Genomic DNA, 18,553 nt, shown 5'->3' on the forward strand with positions numbered 1-18,553 from the left:
AACAGATTGCCTTCTATATACAAGAAGAATCAAGAGAATGTGGTGTATCTGAATCCAAGAATGTAGTGGTCATGTGTGTCAAATATTCTGTAAACATCAGGAAAGGATTGAGGAAAAGGCCACTCTATTTAAGCAGTAAGAGATCAGCAATGAACTCTGAGATGTTTTGTTGTTGTTTTTCAGTATCAAGGTGGAGGTAGAAGTCAGACAGCAAGAATTTAGGGAGAGAATAGGTAATGAGAAATTTGAAATATATATATAAATGATTTTTCCATGAAGTTTTGCAGTGAAAAGGAATGAGCTGTAACTATAGCAGGCTACAGTTTTTTAAAAAAAGAACAAAGGAAAGATTTTTGTTTTGTTTTTAGAATTGGAGGGAACTGACCATTTTAACTAGGCATATAGTAAGAAGCCAGTGGAGATGCATGACAAAAAAGAATGACTTTCCAGAGCAGGGTCTCAGAGAAAGGAGTTCAAAGATTCAAACAGAAGCCCTAGCTTTAGTGAAGAACAGGCATAGTCCCATCATAAAACCATAGCATTTCAAAATGCGAAAAGTAGCTGAGAGGTCACAGATTCTCTATTCCTTGGGTCTATGACTTAGTCAAAAATATTTTGATATTTTATAAGTAATTCTTTTTTATTCCTATGTTGTTGTTTTTTTTTCATTTTACTCATTTAAAACTATTATTCTGGGAAGGGATCCATCACACATACAGACTTTACTATAGTTTTTAAATTTGTGAAGAGTGAAGCATGATTCTTAATCTTCACTATCATCACAGGTCAACTGCAATGTCCAATCAACAAACTAAGACCTTCAGTGGTGAAATCAGCTTCTAACAATGTGCAAAGGTAAAGAAGTCCTCTAAGCATGTACATTACACTTAACAAGTAGCTTTTGTTAAAATCATTATTCACTTAGCTAATGTGATTTATCTGCCAAGCTTTTCCTAGAGATAAGCCTCTAAAGATGAATTCATATAGCATATTGGTCTTTTGAAAATGGTAAAATTTTAATCATACTATAGACGAATGAGTAGTATTAGAGACCTTATAACCACTTCTCTTGTGCTTAGTCCTATAAATCTTATTAAGTTAGTTAAATATGTTAAATTAGTTAAATAGTTAAATTAAATAAAAAACCTATTAGTTAAAATATAAAGCATAAAATAAAACTGAGATCATGGATCTTTATGTGTGGTAATATAACAAACAGCTTCTACAACTTCAGAAGATATAAATGAAATTTTCTGTAGGCACAATAGCCCATAATTTCTAATGAATGAAAACTAATTGCACAGATCTAGAGTCCAAATTTCTTCTTCCCATTTTTTCCCATTCAAAGGCATAGTGAATTCATGCTAAGGACAAGCTCCTTGCATGGATAAATAGCCTTCTAGTCCTAGAAAGGAATTGAGTATTTATCAGCATCAGTCTTTGGAACTACAGGATTCATTAAAGTACAGATTTTAATCCTGAATTTATATTTTAAAAATATTTGAATAAATGTATTTCAATATAATTGTTCTTCATAATTCTATGTATTTTATTTTCTGCATTTAAAACCATCATTCTAAGAGGGATCCAGAGGTGTCAGGAAACTCCTCAAATGATTCATAAAAAAAAAAGTTAAAATTCCTACCTTAAGTTTTACTTTTCTATTTTGAGAGAGATGGAATGAATGTCATCTTCTTAAAAATGAAAATTAATTATTCATATATTTTTTCTAATAGCCTTGAATTCTTTTCTATATTGAATGGTTCAAACTATTTGCGATCATCTGAATGAAATACCACCCTGTATAAGAATACAAAGTGACCAGCTAAAATAAGTAAACCAATACTAACCAGTGGTAACTTCCAAATCATTCCAAAATCTCAAGCTTAGTCAGAACAAATGAACAAGTTTCATATTATCAGAAGCTTGGGGGGAAATTTCACCTGATTTGACCTAATTTTAAAATAATTTTGAAATTTGGTGAACATGTAATTATCACTTTTTTTAATAATATAAACTCATAAGACATAGAAGAAGCTGAAGAAGGGGGAAGAGCCATTTTCTTCAAAGTTTGCATTAACTCAGCAATTTATTCCTATTTACCCTTGATTGTGATTAGATAAGCAAGTTAATCATCACTAGAGTGATTAAAATAAAAAAAACAACTAGGAAACTGTCTATTTAAAGACAGGTCACTCAATAACAACAGAAAAAGGGATGGGTGTACAGCTGCTGAAGTAAAAGTCTAAGTCTAGGTAAGAACTTTCTAGATTTGTTCATTAAAATATTTTTTCCTATCCAACCAGTTTTAGCAAGCATTATCAATAATCATGGAAAATATTTTAATTTCCCCCATGAAACTCCTTTTAAGACTTTGCTTTAGTTACTCAAATCTTATTTTAAATGTGTCTATGCTTTGTTTTTATTTTGGGCTTAAATATAAATTTGAGAATTGTGCATATATCAATTTTGAAGTAGGATGTGCTGTTTCTATTCTTTAAGTTCCAAGCAGCTAAGACAAGGAAGGTAGAATGTCTGAGTGTAGTGCCAATTCCTTTTATCCTATTCCTATCATACTCTACCCCATCCCTCGTGTACTTGCATTCTATTCAGTCATCTAAATAATTCATAACAGAAGTTCTTCTTCCCATACCTTGGGAATTGTTTTTTACGGATTGAAAAGCATTTTAAAATATTTTCTTATTTTATCCTCACAACAAACCTGAGAAGTGGAATCTATTGTTTTCTCTATTTTACGTGCGAATAATCTCAGATAATTTCCTCAGATGAGGAAACTGAGGAAGAGGTTGAATGACTTGACTAGTAGAACTACAGTTAGTTTCTGAGGTTGGGTTTGAACTCAGGTTTTCCTGAAAAGAGTTCTATCTACTATGCCACTATCAAGTTCCTCTAGATTTCTTTTGACTCAGGTGCTGACTTTATGGATATTCCTCAGTCACTTCAGACACTTTTTTTATAATTCAAATATATTTTATTTTCTTACTTATATATGATAATTTTCAACATATATTTTCTGAAATTATAAGATCCAAATTGTTTCCCTGCCTCCCTGCCCTCTCCCACTCAAAGATAGTGTAATATGATCTTGATTATATATGTATTACCATGTAAAACATACTTCCATATTAGTCATTGTTGCAAAAGAATACTCATATAAAACCTAAACCACAATATGAAACCATAAATAAACTAATGTGGAAGATAGTATGCTTTGTTTTCATCTGACTCCAACAGTTCTTTCTCTGGTTATGGATAGCATTCTTTGTCCATCAGTCCTTCAGAACTCTCCTGGATCATTATATTGCTGAGAGTAGCTAAGTCTTTCACAGTTGATTATATGATAATACCATATCCTCCTGATTCTGCTTATTGAAATCATTATTGCATCAGTTCATGTAGCTCCAGCTTTTTCCTGAAATCATCCTGCTTATCATTTCACACATATCACAATTTTTTCAGTCATTCCACAATTGATGGACATCCTTCAGTTTCCATTTCTGTGCCACCACAAAAAAGAGCAGCCATAAATAATTTTGTACAAGTAGGTCCATTCCCCTTTTTTATGATCCCTTTGGGATACAAATCCAATAGTGGTATTATAGAATCAAAAGCTATGCACAATTTTATAGTACTTTTCACTAGTTCCAAATTGATCTCTAGAATGGTTGAGTCAGTTCATAACTTCACCAGCAATGTATTAGTGTCCCAATTTTATCACATCCTCTCCACTATTTATTACTTTCCTCTATAGTCATATTGGTCAATCTGATAGGTATGAGATGGTACATCGGAGTTGTCTTAAATTTCATTTCTCTAAACATGAATTATTTAAAAAATTTTTTCATATAATTGATACCTTTCATTCTTCATCTGAAAAATTATTTATTCATATGCTTTGAGTATTTGTCAATTGAAGAATGACTTGAATTATTATATCCCAGGTTAACTATTATATATTACCCTAATTTACTTTTGATACTGCTCTTTATATCTAAATCATGTACCCATTTTTACAGGGTGTGAAATATTAGTCTATTCCTAGTTTCCTCCTTTTCTAGTTTTCCCAGCAGTGTCTGTTAAATAGTTATTATCCTAAAAGCTGGAATCTTTGGATTTACCAAACACTAGGTTACTACAGTCATTTACTCCTGTATATTGTATATCTAATCTATTCCACTGATCTATCATTCTATTTCTTAGCCAGTACCAGACTGTTTTAATGATTAATGCTTTATAGTGCAGTTTGAAATCTGGTACTGCTGGGCTACCTTTGTTCACTTTTTAAAAAATTTATTCTCTTAATATTCTTGACCTTTTGTTCTTGTAATCGAATTTTATTATATTTTCTAGTTCTTTAAAATAATTATTTGATAGTTTGATTGGTATGGCACTGAATAATAAAATTAACACTTTTGAATTGTCATTTTTTTATATTAGCTCTGCCAACCAAAGAGAAATTAACATTTTCCAAATTGTTTAGATATGACTTTATTCATGTGAAAAATATTTTAATTGTGTTCATACAATTTCTGTGTTTGCCTTGGCAACCAGATTCCCCAAATGTTTTATCTTGTGTAGGGTTATTTTATTTCATTTTATTTGTTGATTTTTTTAAACCCTTACCTTCCATCTTAGAATCAATACTGTGTATTGGTTCCAAGGCAGAAGAGCAGTAAGGGCTAGGCAATGGGAGTTAAGTGACTTGCCCAGGCTCACACAGCTAGGAAGGATCTGAGAACAGATTTGAACCTAGGACTTCCCATCTCTAGGCTTGCCTCTCAATCCACTGAGCCACCCTGCTGCCCTATGTAGGGTTATTTTAAATGAAATTTTTCTTTCTACCTCTTAATGCAGTTTCTTATTAATGAATAGGAAAGTTGATGATTTGTTTGTTAATTTTTTGTCTTGTAACTTTACTAAAATTGCAAATTATTTCAAGTAGTTTTTAGTTGATTCTCCAGGATTCTCTAAGTACACTATCATGTCATCTGCAAAGAGTAATAGTTTAATTTGCTCACTGTCTACTTTAATTCTTTCCATTTAATTTTTCCTCTTATTGCTAATGTTAGCTTTTTTAGTACAATATTAAATAACAGAGGTGATAACAGACATCTAAGCCTTAACCCTCGTCTTACTGGGAAGATTTCTATGTCCATTGCAGATGATACCTCCTGAAGGTTTTAGAAATATAATATTTATCATTTTAAGGATTCCTATGCTTTCTAGTATTTTTAATAGGAATGGATGTATTTTACCAAAGGCTTTTTCTGCCTCTATTGAGATAATCATTTGATTTCTGTTAGATGGTTTATTGATATGATCAATTATGCTAATAATTTCCTTTATATGGAAATAGATCTGTATTCATGGTATAAATCTCATGTGGTCAGACAGAATGATCATATGTTGCTGTAGACTCCTTGCTAATATTTTATTTTCATTTTTACATCTAAAATTGGCCTATAATTTTCTTTCTCTATTTTTGTTCTTCCTGGCTTAGGTAACAGTACCATGTTCATGTCATAAAAAGAATCTGATAGGATTCTTTCTCTGCCTATTTTCCTAAATAGCTTATATAATATTGGGATTAATTGTTTTTTAAATGTTTGATAGAATTTACTTGTGAATCCATCTGGCCCTGGGAAATTTTTTCTAAGGGTGTTAAGTGATAGCTTGTTCAATTTCTTTTTTCTGGCATGGTATTATTTAAGTATTTTATTTCCTCTTTTATTAATCTGGGTAATTTATATTCTTGTTAATATTCATCCATTTCACATTGATTGTCAGTTTTATCAGCATGTAATTGGGCAAAATAGTTCCTAATGATGTTTTAATTTCCTCTTCATAGGTGATGAATTCATGCTTTTTATTTTATTACTAGTTTATTTTATTTTTTCTTTCTTTTTTTAAATCAAATTAATCAATGCTCATATCTATATTATTCATTTTTTCAAAAAACTAACTCTTAGTCTAACTTACTTGTTTAGTTGTTTTCTTACTTTCAATTTTATTAATTTCTCCATTGATTTTTAGGATTTTCCAATTAGGCTTTAATTGGAGTTTTTTGATTTGTTCTTTTTCTGTTTTTAATTGCATGCCCAATTTACTTGGCTGTTTTTTCTCTATTTTATGAAATAATGATTTAGAGACATAAAATTTCCCCTAAGTGCTGCTTTGGCTATATCCCACAAATTTTGACGTTTTCTCCTCATTGTCATTATTCTTAATAAAATTATTTATTGTTTCTCTAATTTGACCCACCCTTTTTTAAAACTAAATTATTTCATTTCAAATTAAATTTTCATTTGTCTTTCCATGGATCTTCATTGATTTAATTTTTATTGCATTATGATCTTTAAAAGATGCATTTATTATTTCTCCTTTTCTATATTTATTTATGAAGTTTTTACATACTGATACAGGGTCAATTTTTGTGTATATGCCATGTACTGCTGAAAATATAATTTATTCCTTTCTATTCCCATTCATTTTTCTCCAGAGATTTTTAGTTTTAACTTTTCTAAAATTTCATTCTTCTCCTTCACTTCTTTCTTGTTTATTTTTTTGTTCAATTTATCTATATCTGAAAGGATGAAGTTGAGGTCCCCAAGTAGTATAGTTTTACTGTCTATTTCTTCATGGAGCTCATTTAATTTCTCCTTTAAAAATTTGTAGGCTAAACCATTTGGTGCATGTATATTTAGTATTGATATTACTTCATTGACAAGATGTAATATACTTCCTTATCTCTTTTAATTAGATCAATTTTTGCTTTAGGTTTTTTTTAGTTGTTTTTTTTTAAGATCATGATTGCTATTCTTATTTTTTGTTTTATTTTGTTTTGTTTTTACTTTGGAGAATGCACAATAAATTCTGCTTCACATCTTTATCTTTACCCTGTGTATACCCCCCTATCTCAAAACTGTTTCTTGAAAACAATATATCATAGAATTATTTTTTTTTATCCACTGAACTATCTATTTCCTTATTATGGATGAGTTCATCCTATTTGAATTCATAGTTATGATCACCAATTGTGTATTTCCCTGCATCTTATTTTCCTTCTGATCATAGTCATTCTGTTTTTACTGTCCCTTCTCACAAGTGCTCTCATTTTAATCACCTCCCCTCACTTTTATTATTCCTCCTTGTCTTATTCACCTCCTACTTCTGTATAGGGTAAGGTAGTGTTCTATACCTAAAAGAGTGTGATTTTTATTCACCCTCTGAGCCAATTATGATGAGAGTAAAGTTTAAGCTTTGCCTGTTTCCACTTTCATCTTCCCCTCCAGTTAATAGTTTGGGGGCTTCTTTTGGTGAAATGATATACCCCAATTGACCTCTCCCTTCCCTCTTCTCTCAGTGAAATCCTCTTTTTTCAACCTTTGATTTTTTTTTTTTGCATATCATATGTTATGGTTAAATTTAGGGGTTGAAACTGAGTATAATAATTATGGGTCGCCAAGGATTTTACTTATAAGATCCTAAAATGAAACACTCAAGCCAGAATGGAGTTTTATGGTGATTTAATTACAATGGGGGGAAGAAACTAAAAGAGGGAGAGAGAGAGAGAGGAGAGAAGGAAAGGGAGTTAGCTCAATTGTTCAGGCTCAGACTGAGCTGGAGGCAGGAGCTCAAGGGAGGAGTTTTGGCCTGGGAGCCAAAGGGAAAAGGGGAGTCAGTCCTTATCACTTACCCATGTGACCCATTGAAGGAACGCTGTCTGAGGGGCTCCTCCAAGCTTGAGCTCCAGGATAGAAATAGCCTCTAGCCCTCTCCACAGGAAGTCCCTAGAATGCCAGAGACTGTTCTCTACCTCACTTCCTGCATCTCACATGTGCCAATGGTGGCTCAAGCTTGGCTTAGGACAGCCCAGGGGGGCAGTTAGTTGTTTCTGATTTGTCATTAGCTAGCACATGCCCATGTAGTGTGGGTGTGCACATTCCTGGGTGCTAGACTGAGCAAGATGGAGGAAATTTAAAATTCACACATAACATCCTAATCAGTTTATTCCCACATCCTCTGCCTTTATAAACTCTTAACTACTCTCCTACTGATAAAAAAAAAATTAAGAATTATAAATTTCATCTTTCCATGTGATATTAAACAACTTGACCTAATTGAATCTCTTAAATTTTCTCTTTCATATTTTACCTTTTTTGTTTCTCAAGTCTTCGACATCAAATGTTCTGCTTAGGTCTAATGTTTTCATCAGTAATATTTGGAAATCTTCTATTTTATTAAATGACCATTTTTTTCTCTTGAAAGAATATACTTAATTTTTGTGGTTAAGTAATCTTGGGTTATAAACCGAACTAGTTCTTTTCCTTTTTGGAATATCATGTTCCAAGCCTTCCAGTCCTTTAATGTGGAGGCTGCTAGGTCCTGTGTGATCCTGATTGTATCTCCATGGTATTTGAATTATTTCTTCTGACTGCTTTAAATATTTTCTCCTTGAGTTGGTGTCACTTGAGTTTAGCTATAATATTCCCTAGAGTTGTAATTTGGGTTTATTTCAGGAGGTGATTTGGATTCTTTCAATTTCTATTTTACTCTCTTGTTCAAGAATATCAGGACAATTTTCTTTTATTATTTCTTGTAATATGATATCCCCCTTTATTTTTGCTCATGGCTTTCAGGTAGCCCAATAATTCTTAAATTGTCTCTTCTGGACCTATTTTCCAAGTCCAGAGATATTGAGATATTTCAAGTTTTCTTCCAATTTTTCATTCTTTTGATTTCATGTTTTTGTTTCTTAATGTCTCACAAAGTCATTAGCTTCTACTTGCTCAATCATGACTTTTATGTCACAATTTCCTTCCTTGTGCTTTTGAACCCATTTTTCTATTTGGCCCATTCTGCCTTTTAAGCTGTTATTTTCTTCTTGCATTGGTTTTCTTTCTCTTCTGCATTTTTTCCTCTGCCTCTCTTAAATTGGTTTTTTAAAATAGTTTTTGAGCTCTTTCAAAGTCTGCAACCATTTCATATTTTTCTTTGAAGTTTTGCATGTAGTTGTTTTGCTTTTACTATCCATTTCTGAGTCTGTGACTTGTTCTTTTTCTCCACTATAATTTTCTATGATTAGATTTTGTTTTAATGTTTGCTCATATTCCCAGCCTTTTTCTTGACTTTTATTTTTATCTTAAAGGTAGGCTCTATTCTTGGGGTAAAGAGGGGACTCTTTTAAAATTGTTTGTCCTCATTGCAAACCTTAACTCTGTGGGTTTCTCTAAGTTTTAGTTCTTCCAAGCCTATGGTCTGGGAGTTCTGAAAGCCACCTCCTACTACTGATTCTATCACCCCCTGGGATTGTTGATGGCTTGCAGAGCTCAATGCACTGTAGGCTACTCTGTGCTAGGATTCAGGGTGCATACTGTGGAGGGCCTTGCCCTGTGGTTTGTAATTTAGTCTGGAGCTTAGATAGGGACTTTGGACCTAGCTCTGGGCTTACACAGACCAAGATACCAATCAGACTGACTTATCATGGCAATTAGGAACCTCTTGCAAATTTGCAAGGTTCTTTCCCAACTGCCTTGCATTGGCACTTGGTGTCTCTGTTTGGCCTTAAGTAGGGGCTCAGAATCTCCTTTAGGGCCTCCACCATAGAGACACACTGATGATTGCTATGTGCTAGGGCTTGGGAGCTCACTGAAGGTTTGGACTAGGGCTTGGAACTTTAAGACATGAGTGTAGGGTTCCACTGTTATTAGCTTAGGCAGGGTCTTCAGGTCTCAACATTGGCTTGGCCCAGATTTAGAACCTGGAACTGCAGATGTGTGGGTGGAGGGGGATGCTTGCTGTTGGCCTGAGCTGGTACTCCTTGATGGGGCCTTGTTCTCCCCGCTCACTATAGTGAACCATATCCTCTCTGCCTAATTTTCAAGTTTCGTTGTTGTTGTTGTTATTGTTTTTTCCCCCCTGCAGGAAAGTTGCTTCATTCTCTCCCTTTGTTGGTTTTGTCTCTTCAGAGTTAATTTTGAAACCTTACTTTAAGGTTGTTTGGAGAAAACTCTAGTGAGTCAAGCTTTCTCTCCTTCCACTTGGCCATCTTGACTCCACCCCCTAGTAGCATTTTCTTTTCAGGACTCAAAACAGTCACTAAACTTCCCGTCTAATTACTCCAAGGTTCTCAGGAAATGTGTGTGTATGCTGAGAGAGAGACTTGCATGTTTAATTATACATATGAATGCTATCTGAGAGGAATTTTTGTGCCTTAGAATGAACTGAGATTCCTGAGTATAGTCCCAACCATCTAACTAACTATGCAACCTTTAGAAAGCCACTTAACCTTGGATACCTCAAAATGAGAATAATTGATTAGATCTCTAAGCTCCTTTCCAGATCTAAACTTAAATTACATACCATATCATTCTCAGCTTAGCTAAGGGAAGTTCCAAAGTTGCAGCATTACCTTTGGTTTACCAACTGGAGATCTGAGGGAATCAGAGGGAATATGACCCCCCCCCCATAATTTTTAAGATAAGGAACTGAGCACAACGCATCTCAATAACTTGTCCAAGTTCACACAACTCGTTTGTGTCAGACCCAAAAAGAGCACCCAGGTATGAAAAAGATTTGGGATTTTGGTGAACTGTGAGCTCAGTTTAAGTCAGCAGTGGCTTTGGTAGCTTTTAAAGTTAATGTCATGTAGGATTACTTTAAGAGAGGTAAAGCATCTAAGAATAAGGAAATCAAAATAGACCCTCTGTATTTTTCCCTAGTTAGGCCACAACTAAACTGTGTTTAGATATGGGTTACACAGTTTAAGAAGAACTTTAATAAACTAGAATACATCTAGAGTAGGTAAGCCTAAATATTGAAGAGCCTACATTCCATGTTGTGTAAAGAGAAATAGAAGGAACTGAGAACTTGGAGCATTTAGAAGAAAAGATTCAAGGAAAACATAACTGCTTTTAAGCATTGAAGAGATTTACCTTGGAAGAGAAACTAGAGTGATTCTTTTTGGCTTCAAAGGGAAAACCAGGAATTAGGAGAGGATTTTTTTCCCATTATTTTTATTGCCACAAAAGATATACCTCCATTTTGGTCATTGTTGTAGAAGCAAAGTCACAAATAACCAAAACAGCAAAATAAAATAAAAAATACACTGATGCAAAAGATGAATCCAATAGTTCTTTCTCTGGTGTTTGATAGCATTTTCAGTCATAAGTCTTTCAGGATTGTCTCATTTCATTTCTGAGAACTGCCAAGTTCTCACAGATAATCATCATTTAATATTGTTATTGTATACAATATTCTCCCAGTTCTGCTTATTTCACTCTGGATCAGTTCCCACACAACTTTCCAGTTATTTGTGAAATTGTCTTGTCTATCATTTATTATAGCACAATAGTATTCCATTACCAACATGTACCATAATTTGTTCCACCATTTGCCAATTGATGGATATCCCCTCAAATTCTAATTCTTTGCCACCACAAAAAAGTAGCTATGAATATTTTTTGTACAAGTAGGTTCCTTCACCTTTTTTATTATCTCTTTGTGATACAGACCCAATAGTAGCATTACTGCATCAAAGGATATGCAGTTTTATAGTCATTTGTGTATAGTTCAGAATTGTCCTGCAGAATGGTTGGATCAGTTTACAGTTCCATCAACAATGCACTAGTGGCCCAATTTTGTCCTATCCTTTCCAAAATTTATCACTTTTCTTACTGCCAGATCAGTCCATCTGATAGGTGTGAGGTAGTACCACATGATTGTTTTAATTTGCATTTCTCTAATCAAGAGTTATTTAGAACATTTTTATATGAATATTGATAGATTTGATTTCTTCATCTGAAAAGTGTTTGTTCATATCCTTTGACCACTTGTCAATTGGAAATGGCTTGTAGTCTTATAAATTTGACTTCTTTATAAATTTGAAAAATCAGACCTTTATGAGAGACATTTGTTATTAAAAATTTTTCCTGGTTTGTTGCTTCCCTTCTAATCTTATTTATATTCATTTTATTTATATAAAAGTTTTTTAATATAATATAATCAAAATTATTCATTTTATATCCTATAATTCTATCTCTTATTTGGTCATAAATTCTTCCCTTCTCCAAAGATCTGCCAGGTAAACTATTCTGTGTTTCCCTAATTTAGCTATTGGATCATTCTTTGTATCTAAATCATATATTCACTTTGATTTTATCTTTGTATAAGGTGTGAGATACCTAGCTTCTGCCATACTGTTTTCCAAATATCCGAGCAGTTTTTGTTGAAGAGAGAGTCCTTATTCCAAAAGCTGGGATGTTTGGGTTTATCAAATACCAGGTTGCTAAGGCTATTTACCCCTGTGTATTGTGTATCTAATTTACTCTATTGGTCTACCATTTTATTCCTTAACCAGTACCAGATTATTTTGATGATTGATGCTTTACAGTATAATTAAAGTTCTAATACTGCAAGGCTTCCTTCCTTCAGATTTTTTTCATTCTCTTGATATAATTCGATCTTTTGTTCTTCCAGAAAATTTTCCTAATTATTTTTTCTAGTTCTACAAAATAATCCTTTGGTAGTTTGGTATGACATTGAATAAATAAATTTATTTAGGTGGAATTGTCATTTTAATTTCTTTTTCTTCTCTAATTGCTACTTCTAGTGTTTCTAGTACAGTATAAAATAATAAAGGTGGTAATGGGCATCCTTGCTTCACTCTTGATCTTATTGGGAAGGCTTCTAACTTATTCCCCATTGCAGATGATACTTGCAGATGGTTTTAAATACATAATGTTTATTATTTGAGGAATGGTCCTTCTATTTCTATACTTTCTAATGTTTTTCAATGGAATGTAGCCCATTTCTTCTTGCCCATTTGCTCATTTCTCTTCCCCATCTGCCTCTCTTAATTGATTTTTGAAATCCTTTTTAAGATCTTTGAGAATCTGAGTCCAATTCATATCTTTCTTTTGGATTTTGTGTATGTTTGCTTTGCTTTCACTGTCCCCTTATGTGTCTGTACCTTGCTTTTTGTCTCCAAAAAAATTCTCTATGATTAGGTATTTTTTTTCCTTTTTTTGAGTTTGCTCATTTTCTGAGTCTTTTTAAAGTTAGGTTCTTTTACCTGGGAGTTTAGGGCATTATCTTAAGCTTCAGCCCTTCCTTAATGCTATCCTTAGCCTTATTTCTAGGTTTCTTTAAGTTTCAGTTTTCCCAAGATGTTTATGATGGCCTGTGGGCTGGGAATTCTGAGATTCACCTCCTGCTTCATTTACCCCCTGAGACTGCTGATAGCTAAAATTCTAGCCTCAGGCTTGGGAGTAGGCTTTTGATCTCCTTCAACTCTTGATCAGGTCCTGCAGACAGCACACTGCAACCTGTCCTGCTCTGGGTCTCCACCTTAAGTTTTGGCCAGAGCCAGCCAATCTCCCTCAAGTCTGCCCCTGTCAGAGATCTACGTCCTCACCACAAACCTAGATTGGGTCTTTGGGCCTCACTCCGGGCCCATATAGATCAGGCTGCACTGCACAGACTGCCATGAGCAGGAATTCTGGACCTCACCACAGGTTTGCTTGGAACTTTAAGGGTTGTATGTTGGGTTGGGACTGCAATGGGTCTGGGCTGGGTCTCAGGATCTGGATGTTGGGTTGGACCCAGGTTCAGAACCTGGAACAGTAGATGTGGAGGGCATGTGAATTTTTTTTTGGCTTGCTCCTTACTCCTTGCTATGGCCTAATGGTTGTGCTCTCCTCTCATTCCAGTGCCCCACATGTTCTCTACTGACCTTTCAAGTTGTTCTCCATGAAAGTTGCTTAACTCTGACTCCTTGTTGGTTCTTTCCCTCCTATATTCAATGTGTGGCATTATTTTAAGAGTGGTTGGAGAGGATTCTCATGGTGTTTTTGAGCTTTCCTGACTCTACTCCACCATCTTGGCTCCAGACCTGGCAAAAAATGGACACTTTAAAGAAGAAAATTTAGGCTTGATATCAGGAAAAATGAAAACTAAATAAATATCTATTAAGTAGAGCTTTCCAAAAGCATAAAAGGCTACACAGAAAGGTGTAGTACTCCTTATATCTAGAAATTTTCACAAGAATACTATATGATCATTTGGGGAGGGGGGACAAAAAGGGTTCCTTTTCAGGGATAAGTTGGGCTAGAGGATAGGGCTAAATCTCTACCATCTCTAAAAATTTGTGCTTTTGTGATTTTTTTTTAAATTAAAAAAAATTTGTTCTCAATTAGACACATACACAAAATTTCATCTTTGTTTTTTCAAGTTTGAGCCAAATTTTACCCCTTCTTTCCTCTTATCACTGAGATGACAGACAATCTAATACAGATTTTGCATGTGTAATAATGTAAAACATTTTTCTATATTAATCATTTTACTTTTGGGGGGGACTCCCTGGTCACAATCTAATAAGTATCATTGTAAACATAGGAAAATTTAAATTTAAAAGGGGAAGCCAGAGACAAGTGAGAATAGTATCACTGTTCCCCTTCCTTGAGCATTCTTAGCATCCTATTTTGAAGACTCAAAACAGTAAGTAAACTTCCTTTCCAGTAACTCTGAGGGATAAAAAGATCTGAGATTTTTGATAAACTGAAAGCCAATGTAAGACAGCAGAGATCTGGGCAGCTCTTGGAGTTAATTATTTTAAGAAAATATAATTTCTAAGAATAATATCATAAACCCACTGTATTTTTCCTCTAGTCAGGCCATAACTAAACTGTTTTTAGATATAAATGCTAGAGTTTTGTTTTGTTTTGTTTTTCTCCCATCCTGACATACTTACACCAATTATGATTAAGGGAATGGTTGTCTCCATTGCAATCAAATATATTTTTTCTTCCCTTCCACAAATACAATTTCATGAAAGCAGGCTGAGAATTTTTACCAGTGATACTAGGAAGTCATTGCTGGTTCTCGTGTTCCTTTATATTCCTATAGTATTAGGCACAAATTCATGCTTCAATTCTGACTAAATAATGAAATTTTAAAATTCTTAATTTGATATATTATATTATACATATGCTATAAAGATGTATACATATGGATATTGTCTATGATACAAAAAGGGGAATCACCAGTATAAAACAAATATATAAAAGCATTTGGAAATAAATGTGTAGTCAAATTTCATCTACATGCAATACCATTTGATTTTTATATATGCATATATTATATACAATATATATACAGATATATAGAAACATGTTATAATATACTGATATATGAAATAGTTTCTCAACCAAATATAATTCTAGTATAGAAATTTGCTTTATTGATTCAAATGCAGCGTCTACTCTGCAACTCAGAGTCTTAGAGAATTTCCTGGGACACTGAGAGGTTAGTAGTTTGCCCTTTGTCACAGAGACAGTATATGTCTGGGACAAGATTTGAACCAAGGTATGCTAGATGCTAAGGGAAGTATCCACTGTTGAATAGCAAAAGATTTGTTAGCTCTGCTTGTTGAACTTCTATATATGATATTCAAGACATAACAGAAATGCCATCTCTTCGTGGCTTATTGATTTAGATCTGAAATTATATAGTTCAGTATCTCTTCATTTTAAAGATAAGGAAATTGAGGCCAGGGAGGTAAGCAACTTGTGCTAAGTACAAAAGTAATCTGCAAAATGGAGATTCATAGCTGACTCCTTTGCCTTCAAACCCACTGCTCTATGCAATACACTACAAACATGATGCTGCCAGATGATTTTTCTTTTATACTGAACTTCCTTAGGATATCGCTCATTATTCTCTTTAAGCAGGGAAATGTCACATTCTTTGTATTATGTTCTCATTTCTTTATGATCAAAGATCTGTGATTTCAGTAGTTTAGGAAAGTCCCAGTGAGAGAATCCCCTCTATCACTGCAGATCAGCAGTTGTTGAGAGAGAGATAAAGAGAAAAAGAGAGACATGAGAGTTTAAGTACTTTTACTCAAGTAGCATAGCAAGTATGTGACAGAGGCAGAACACAAATCCCTCAGTATCTTAATAGATGACCACATTTTTCCAAAATCTAGCAAATCTATGTACCAATAGGCAACTCCTCCAGTCTCCACTTATGTTATTAAATGTAAATGGAGGAAGGAAATAAAACTTGCTTAGTGGGGCCACTATAAATTTCAATAACTAATCTGAACTGGGACTTTACTACAACAAAGCAATCATAACTTTTCCCAAACTGATTCTCTAACCTTTTCAACATAGCATCTATCCAAACCTTTTTTTTTTTCCTTCAAGGCTCCCATGGCATTCCATCCTCTAACCATCTCTGCTGAAGACCTTTATCATTTCTTCAGCAAAAATTGAAGTTATTTAGCAAGTGTTCCCTCCTTTCCTTATCATTTCATATCCCTTAGACACCATTCTCCATTACTTCTCCTTCATTTCAGTCTCTGCTCACCAAAATCATCAGCTCTATATGTACCCCTCATTTTATCCCCATGCTTTTTCTCTGTCTGAAGACATTCTCCATCATCCTCATTCCCTCTCACATTAATGTCCTGTTTGAGGGGAGGGGGAAGTTGTGAACTGCTTTGACCATTCTGGAGAGCAATTTAACCTTATGCCTAAAGGATATAACAGTACATAACCTTTAACCTAGCAATTCCAATACTAAGTTTGTATCCCAAAGATATAAAACAAGGAGAGAGACTTATATGTGTAACTATATTTAAAGTAACTCTTCTTGCAGAGGCAAAGATTTGGAAAATGAGCAAATACCTATCAGTGAGAGGGTACGGCAGAGTAAGTTAAAGAATATGATTGTAATGGAAGAATGTGCTAGAAGAAATGACAAGTAAGAGCAGCTAAAATTGGAAAGTCTTTCTAAAGTAGAGTGAAATAAGCAGAATCAAGAGAATGCTAAACACATTAACAGGAGTAGTGTACAATTAAAATTTGAGAATAACAGCTAGGCTCAATAATACAATGATCCAAAACAGTCCCAGAGGACTCATAAAAAATTCCATCTGTTTCTAAAGAAAAGGAGCTGATAGAACCTAAACCCAGACCATAGCAAACTTTTTTTTTACTCTTTCTTAATTTTTCATTTGAGTTTCCTTTCACAAAAGGTTTAATATGGGAAAACATTTTACATGATTGCATATGTAAAAAGTATTTAAGATTGCTTACCAACTCTACATAAGTGGGGGAATAAAGGCTAAAGGAGGGAAAGAGAGAATTCAATATTCAATATTCTTTGAAAAATGTTGGAAACTGTTAAGTGTAATTGGGGAAAATAAAATAAAAATTAGAAAAAAACAAAATACCCACATATTTATAGATATGTAAATATTTTAGTGTTATTTGGTGTTTCTTTAATATAGGGAGATGTATCACAAATGTGGTTTGGGGGAACGAGAAGCAAGTGATTACTTGACTCATTAAAATGATGAAAAATTTTATTTTTTCTCCCTAGATAATAAGTTCAAGACAAAAGAATATGGCAGTCATTGCAGATTCCAGGAAGGACTCATATCAATACTCAACAGATGTACAGTCATCAGTCAAGAAGAAAATTCAGTGCAACCATGGATTGAAGGTTCTGAGTTTTATTCTTTTCATATTTAATAATTAAATTTGTAATTGTTCTTTAAAAGAGAAATTATTAATCTGAGAGGAATAACACTTTTAAGGAGACAGATTTGCAGAATGGGTTGAGAATTAGTCTAGGAGACACAAATCCTCACTCAAGTCTCATTTCAATATAAAACATCATACTATCTGTGTAGCCATGGAAAATCCTCTATGATTCTAAGTTTTAGAGAAGGTAATGTGATCTTCATGGGCAGATATTCTCTCCTTTCTGAAAATGTGTGATGATAATACCAGAGACCCCATTGAAAAATTAAATATATAACCTAAGCAAAACTTTCAATAGTAGTTCTAATTTGAAATAAATTCATAAATACTTAAATCTTCCTTCATAGCTTAGTTTAATTTTACAAGTTCCCAGAACTTTTAAATAAATCTGGTTCCCTGCAGGTAATGATTTATTGGTGAAATTAGATATTTAGAGCTGGCTATGACTGACAATCTGAAGATCAGAATTTTGGTACCTTCATTCTGATAGTTGGAAGATGTCAAAAAATATAGACATAAAATACAGGACATTTTTATATTAATAAATCAAGTGTGAGAAAGAGTTTGGATGGATTTATATACCAGTCAATATGAACAACATTAATTACAATACTGAACACTAAAATGAGTATGATACTTTATCAGAAAGAAGGGGAACTGGATCATCCTATAAAAAGCAGATCCTCTGCTTTAAAGAATGGTAACATAAGCATACAGGTAAAATTAGATGAAAGACCAATAATGGCCAACAGAAGAAGGGACAAAAAATACTTATGATTCCTTTTTGAAGGGTACCAAGATGGTTCATGGCTAGATAAACCTGGCTTTCTGTCTTACTGAGACAGATGTCTGAAAGATTTAATGAGTGGAGGATTGAATGAATAGGTGGTAAATCACTTACTATGGGCCAGAAATGAAGCCTTTCCTATGTGCCAGAAACTGTGCTAAGTGACGAGGATACAAATACAAAAACGAGATAGTCT

The 18,553-nt window shown here is 33.7% G+C and overlaps 1 protein-coding gene across 4 annotated transcripts in view; it reads left to right on the plus strand.

Annotated features, from left to right (window-relative positions):
* The first annotated feature begins 835 nt into the window (after window positions 1-835).
* LOC100618576 (solute carrier organic anion transporter family member 1B1) overlaps window positions 836-18,553 on the plus strand; it is a 104,988-nt gene continuing 87,270 nt past the window's right edge. For 2 of the 4 annotated variants that reach the window (XM_056799342.1, XM_056799345.1), the window contains exons 1-2: window positions 2,159-2,255; window positions 17,407-17,529. In XM_056799342.1, coding sequence (XP_056655320.1) covers window positions 17,431-17,529 — 99 coding nt within the window. In that variant the 5' untranslated portion in view covers window positions 2,159-2,255; window positions 17,407-17,430. Of the gene's footprint in view, window positions 856-2,158; window positions 2,256-17,406; window positions 17,530-18,553 lie in introns of those variants that run through there. The other 2 variants (XM_056799343.1, XM_056799344.1) reach the window with 2 other exon arrangements.

The sequence above is a fragment of the Monodelphis domestica genome, chromosome 5, assembly GCF_027887165.1.
Source record: "Monodelphis domestica isolate mMonDom1 chromosome 5, mMonDom1.pri, whole genome shotgun sequence".
In the NCBI taxonomy this organism is placed as follows: Eukaryota; Metazoa; Chordata; class Mammalia; order Didelphimorphia; family Didelphidae; genus Monodelphis; species Monodelphis domestica.